This window comes from Elaeis guineensis, chromosome 6 (genome assembly GCF_000442705.2).
Source record: "Elaeis guineensis isolate ETL-2024a chromosome 6, EG11, whole genome shotgun sequence".
In the NCBI taxonomy this organism is placed as follows: Eukaryota; Viridiplantae; Streptophyta; class Magnoliopsida; order Arecales; family Arecaceae; genus Elaeis; species Elaeis guineensis.
Genome location: NC_025998.2, coordinates 119,222,181 through 119,229,010, shown reverse-complemented (window position 1 = coordinate 119,229,010; position 6,830 = coordinate 119,222,181). Strand labels below are relative to the sequence as shown.

The 6,830-nt window shown below is 39.3% G+C and overlaps 2 protein-coding genes across 2 annotated transcripts; both read right to left on the bottom strand.

The window, feature by feature from the left end:
- Positions 1-2,442: 2,442 nt before the first annotated feature.
- On the bottom strand, positions 2,443-4,737 carry LOC140858828 (uncharacterized). The gene is made up of 6 exons (XM_073260107.1): positions 4,638-4,737; positions 4,420-4,511; positions 4,197-4,314; positions 3,982-4,085; positions 2,790-3,032; positions 2,443-2,592 (listed from the first exon to the last, which is right to left on the bottom strand). The coding sequence occupies exons 1-6, from the start codon at positions 4,735-4,737 to the stop codon at positions 2,443-2,445; spliced, it is 807 nt and encodes a 268-aa protein (XP_073116208.1).
- On the bottom strand, positions 4,737-5,720 carry LOC140858827 (uncharacterized). The gene is made up of 2 exons (XM_073260106.1): positions 5,324-5,720; positions 4,737-5,242 (listed from the first exon to the last, which is right to left on the bottom strand). The coding sequence occupies exons 1-2, from the start codon at positions 5,718-5,720 to the stop codon at positions 4,737-4,739; spliced, it is 903 nt and encodes a 300-aa protein (XP_073116207.1).
- Between the last annotated feature and the right edge of the window lie 1,110 nt (positions 5,721-6,830).

The window sequence follows — 6,830 nt, the reverse complement described above, 5'->3', positions numbered from 1 at the left end:
TAACAGAATGATTATTTTGTTATAAAATTAAAATTGATCGATGACTATTTTATTATATATTATAGGTCAGTGATCATTTTATTATAAAATTAAAATTGATCGATAACCATTTTGTTACATATTGTAGATCAGTAACCATTTTGTTACAATCTTTTATACGTCAGTGACCAAAAAAAAATTAATGCGTTGCGTTATGTCATTTTATTAGCAATACTGGGAGATAGTTGGGCCGGACATCATCAAGGTAATCAAGGCCATTTAGAGTCAGAATATTGAGGGTTCAAGGTTCAACTACTCTTTCATTAATCTTATTCTAAAAACTGCTGATATTCCAATAGTCAAAGATTTTAGGCTCATCTATCTTGAACATGCAATCATCAAGATCTTCTTATAAATTCTAGTGAAGCAGCTAAGCAGAATCATTAGTAAGCTGGTGTCACCTACTGAAACCGCTTTTGTTCGTGGAAGACTCATCCTTAAAGCCCACATTACTGCCTGTGGAGTCATTACACAAGGCAAGAGAAGCAGGAGCAAAGGTATTATATGTCAAGTTGATTTCGAAAAGGCCTTTGACTCGATCCCTTAGAAACTCTTGCTGGAAATGTTATCTCATTGGGGATTTGGTCTTAGGTAGATATCTTGGATTAGGACTTCTTCATAAACCAAAATTGGCTCTCATCGTCAACAGCCAACAAGGAAGCTGGTTTACAAATAAAAGGGCCTCAAACAAGGGAACACCATCTCTCCTCTTCTATTTATTGTAGTAGTGGATACATTAGAGCGAGTAATCAGGAAGGCGATTTTAGAAAATGTGATTGTAGGAATTGGCTTAAAACAAATCGGTGGGCAGATAGGTTGTACTCAATTTGCTGACGATACTGGTATTTTACAATCACTCCATACAACACATCCAACACTTGAAGCTAATACTTCACATATATGAGCTGATGACTTGGTTAAAGGTTAATCTTCTCAAAATCAGAGTAATGGGGATTGGTTTATCAAACATTGAGTTAACCAATGCTGTAGCACTGTTGGGATGCCAAACAGGTAACTTCTCCATAACATACCTGGGCAGCCCTCTTCACTTCAGAATTCTCAAAGTTTCAGAGTGGAATTTCCTAGTGGATGGCATTGAGAAAAAACTATCCGGCCAGAAAAAAGGTGATGAAAAAAGAAGAAGGAGATATTTATTTTTATTTTTCTTCATTCACTCAAGAGTGCGTACAAGAACTTATAAATACAGATATATAGACCCAAATATAGATAGGGAATAATAAGAATATACCAAAGAATAATCAAGAATATACTAAGGAATAAATTTCTGGACCTTTAATTGGATATTTTTTCAATTAAGTTCAATCCTTCCAACACTCCCCCTCAAGATGAGGCGAAGATATCTCGAAGTCCCATCTTATCAATCAATCCAGAAAAAGACAATAAGCTAAGCCCTTTGGTTAGAATGTCTGCCACCTGATCAGAAGACCGAATATAGGTAATGCAAATCTGGCCCTGATTAATCTTTTCCTTGATAAAATGACGGTCAATCTTGATGTATTTGATACGATCATGCTGTATCGGATTGCTTACAATCTCAATTGCTGCTTTGTTGTCACAATACAACCGAAAAGAAAATTTGTTTAGAAGTTGTAATTCCTGAAGCAGCTTCTAAAGCCAAAGAAGTTCACATATGTCTAGAGCCATTGCTCTATATTTAGCTTCTGCTGATGATCTAGCCACCACTGACTGTTTCTTGCTTCTCCAGGTAACTAAATTACCCCCTACATATGTACAATACCCAGAAGTAGATCGCCTATCATCCAATGATCCAGCCCAATCTGCATCAGTAAATCCTCTTACCTGAAAGGTGTTGTGTTGTGAGAACAACAAACCACGACCAGGACATCCTTTCAGATAGCGTAATACTCTGAAAACTCTCTCCATGTGTGATTCTCGTAGATCATGCATGTATTGACTGATGACACTAACAGCATAGGCTATGTCGGATCTTGTATGTGAAAGATATATCAACCTTCCAACCAACCGCTGGTACCTTTCTCGATCAACAGGAGCTCCACCATCTGTCACTGTTCGATGATTCTGATTTATTGGAGTAGTAGCAGGCTTACACCCCAACATCCCAGTCTCAGAAAGCAAATCTAATATATACTTTCGTTGTGACAGAAAAATACCTTTGGATGATCGTCCAACTTCTATGCCCAAAAAATATTTTAGTGGACCCAGATCTTTTACCTCAAATGCTTGCTTTAGTTTTTCTTTGAGTTGTTTAATCTCATGATAGTCATCTCCTGTTATTACAATATCATCAACATAAACCAAGAGTATAGTTTTTTTTTCTTTGAGATGCTTATAGAATAGAGTATCATCTGCATTACTCTGTTTATATCCCATTCCTTTTACAGTCCGACTGAATCGATCAAATCAGGTTCGAGGAGACTGTTTAAGGCCATAAAGTGAGCGCTTTAGCTTGCAGACTTTTTCAATAGTTGCTTTGGTCTCAAATCCTGATGGTATTTGCATGTATACTTCCTCCTGAAGATCTCCATGAAGAAATACATTCTTCACATCTAACTGATATAATTTTCAGTCAAAATTAGCAGCACATGATATCAATGTTCAAACAGAGTTCATCTTGACCACTGGAGCAAAGGTTCATCATAATCTACTCCATATATTTGAGTGTAGCCCTTTGCTACTAGCCGAGCTTTGTATCTTTCCACCTTGCCTTCTGGAGTCTGCTTTATAGTGTACACCCACTTACACCCTACAGGATGCTTACCAGCTGGCAGAGTGACCAGATCCCACGTCTGATTTTTGGATAAAGCAGTCATTTCTTCTAACATTGCTTCCTTCCACTTAGGTTCTGCCATAGCTTTTTGCCAGGTACTAGGAATATAGATAGAGTCTAATGCAGCTATAAAGCTTTGATAAGATGGAGACACATTCTTATATGAAACATAGTTAGCGATATCATAACGGTAACGAGCAGGAGAAACAATTGAGCGAGTACCCTTCCATTTTGCAATAGGAATATTAAGATTAGAAATGGAAGGAGTAGTAGAAATATTGTTACCATTAGGAGACTCTGGAGAAGAAGCTTCAAGCGGTGGAGACACCTGGGCAGTTGGTGGTGAATGCACACTGGACTCTTCTTCACTGGACTCTTCTTCTTTCTCAATACTAGGCTCCCTCTGAACATCATTACTATGATACTCCCTCTAGGCACCAGAATTTTTTGGTGTGTATAGAAAGTCATCCGAAAGAAAAAATTCTGGTGTCTTATTATCAGATAGACGACTTCCATAATAAGCTTCAGTTTTTCGAAAAGTAACATCCATAGTAACAAGCATTCGTCGCTCAGGGGGATAATAGCACTTGTATCCCTTTTGAGTAGCAGGGTAACCGACAAAAATACATTTTAATGCTTGTGGATCTAGTTTTTCTACTGAAGGTCTATGATCGCGAGTAAAACAAACACATCCAAAGACCCTAGGAGTGACTACATAATCAATAGACCCTTTCAAACGTTGTATGGGGACTTAAATCTGAGTGTTCTTAGAGGCATACGATTGATCAAGTAAGCCGCGGTCAAGACAGCCTCACCCCACAAAAATTTAGGAACTTGCATGGTAAAAAGTAAGGATCGGGCTACTTCCAATAAGTGCCAATTTTTTCTTTCGGCAACTCCATTTTGTGCAGGAGTATCAACATAAGTGATTTGATGAAGAATTCCGTGAGTGTGAAGATACGCACGGAACTCCTGATTAATATATTTTGTGCCATTGTCAGAACGTAGAATTTTAATTTTGACACCAAACTGAGTACCTACAAGTTTATGAAACTCTTTAAAGCAGTTTAAAACTTCCATCTTTTCCTTCAATAAATAGACCCAAGTCACTCGACTAAAATAATCAATGAATGTAACAAACCACCTATGGCCCATGAGAGTATTAGTACTACATGGTCCCCATACATCAGAGTTAAAACAAAAGGTTTAGAACTTCTAATTCCAGATATAAGAAATACTGCTCTAGTGTGTTTAGCCAATTCACAATGATCACAAACTAACAAACTTTTATTGCATTTAGTTGATAAAGACAGAAATAAGTGACTAAGAATAGAAAAAGGAATGTGACCCAGCCTACGATGATATAACATAAGTTCTGAAGTGGCACCTTCAGCAGACAATGCATACCCCATCAAAGAAGAGTTCATACTTTTCTCATCAGTTGATAGATAATAGAGTCCATTGTGTAGTCTACCACCCCCAAGTATCTTCTCCGTTTTCAGCTCCTGAAATAGACAATGAGAAGACCAAAAAGTGACAAAGCAATTCAAATCTCTAGTAACAGAGCTAATAGAGAGTAAATTTGTAAGAAAGGATGGAACATGCAATACTGATGATAATCTTAAATTAGGAGTACAGTCAATGGATGCTTTTCCTGAGACAGGGGTAAAAGATCCATCAGCTATTCGGACCTTGTCATATCCTGAACATGGTGAATATGAAATAAAACTCTTAGGTGCCCCTGTCATGTGACTGGATGCTCCTGAGTCTATTACCCAGGAGTTGGATGTTCTGCAAGTAAATGCATGTGATAATTTATATGGAGTACCTGAGTGTGCAAAAAGAGAGGAATCAAGATATCCGTCCTGGTGGCTAGACTGTTCCAGAGTAGAAGGTGTGGTGTTAGAAGATGATTCATGCTTTTCCATCATTCGTCGGAAAGTCTGATACTCCTCTGTAGATAAATTGTGTACAGCACTCTCGGCTCTTCAGAGAGATTGGCTTGGGCAGATCCACCAACATAATTCTGTCTTTTAGTTCTTCCACCACTACGACGACCACCACGGCTCCGACTACCATGTCCAAGCTGATTTGGACGGCCATGGAGATCCCAGCAAAATGCCTTAGTGTGCCCAAGCTTTTTACAATGAAAACATACCTTCTCACCTACTTGCTGTGGCTGTACAGTAAGAGCTGATCTTATAGAACTATTGGAGTCAGAAGTCACTTGTCGCCATGTCTCCTCGCTTAAAACAGGAGAGAAGACTTGACCTAACCTAGGTAAAATATCTCTGGTGAGAAGTTGAACTCTAACAGACTCATATTCCGGATTCAGACCATATAGAAAGTCCTGAACCCGTTCTTCTTCTAAATATTTCTGAAATCCATCAACATCGATGGAGCATTGTGGAACAAAAGTTCTATAATGATCAGCTTCAGATCAGAGACGTTTCAACTCGGTGGCATATTCAGTGATAAATAAATCTCCCTGACGAAGCTGACGTAATTGAGAACGGATCTCAAATGCTTGAGCAGAATTTTGCTTTTGTGAGAACATTTGGGCCACCGTCTCCCAGACTTCCTGTGCAGTCTCGAGCAGTTGCACACTTCTGGCCACATTCGGTGTCATGGTATTTAGAAGAAATGCCAGAACAACAGAGTTTTCCATTCTCCATTGAGCCATATCCTGCTCATTATTAGCAGGTTTCCTCTTTGTGCCGGTGAGATATCCCTCCAAACCTCGCCCTTGTACAAGTAGACGAGTGCTCCTCTCCCATTGTAAATATGTCATTGGGCCATCAAGTTTTACAGCCACTTGAAGAGCATTCAGCGATCCACTTTCTCTTGACGAACCCCCTAATCGAGTAGCAACTGTAATAAGCCGATCCAATAGACCTTCAAGATCTTGCATAGTATTGGATTGGTCATACAAACAAAATACGAACGATAATCTCACTGACACACTATCAATGAATCACCAAACATACGAATCACGAATCACCGGACACACCGTAACTATAGGCTTCTTAAGTATCTAGCCATAAAAGTTCTCCATTTCTTTTTTTTTTTTTAATAAAATAAAAGAAAAGGTTAAAAGAAGGAACTGTGGTTTCCTTCGTTATCGATTATGTATCCCGTGAAGCACGGGATTGTCGAGGGTGATGCCATCCCAGGTGACGCCGTCGGCAAGGAAGATGGTGGCTGATGTTACAGTCGATGGGCACTCGGCCATGAAGAGCTTTTGGTGGAGACGTCGGAGGGATTTCGGGGCTGCGGAGGCGAGCTGCGGATGGACTTGGCGGAGGCAGAGGCTTCAGAGGGGTTTCGGCCGGGAAGAAGGGGGGCTGCGGTGGCTGGGAAGTTGTGAAGAAGGAGCAGTGGCGGTTTGCTGTGAAGAAGGAGGAAGAAGGAGTGGTGGCGGCGATGGTGAAAAATGAGGGTAGAGGCGGTATCAGCGGCGGAGGGAAGAGAAGGGTTTTTAAGAAGAGAAAAGAAGAAAAAATGGATCGCTCTGATACCATGATGAAAAAAGAAGGAAATATTTATTTTTATTTTTCTTCATTCACTCAAGAGTGCGTACAAGGACTTATAAATACAGATATGTAGATCCAAATATAGATAGAGAATAACAAGAATATGCCAAAGAATAATCAAGAATATGCTAAGGAATAAATTTTTGGACCTTTAATTGGATATTTTTCCAATTAAGTTCAATCCTTCCAATAAAAGGATCTTTAACCTTAGCCAAGCTCTTAACGCTGATCAACTCTGTTCTTAGAGCAAATCCCAGTTATCACTATAAAGAAAATTGATGGTATATGCCGGGCCTTTCTATGGAACAATTCGAGCAATGGCAAGAGCATCAAACATCTTGTTAGTTGGAGACAGATATGCAGATCAAAAATTTTGGGAGGCCTTGGCATCATGCCTCTTAGAATTCAGAACATAGCAATGCTACTTAAATGGTGGTTTAAATTATACAATGAGATAGAGCATCCATAGAGCTCATTGATTCTGAAGG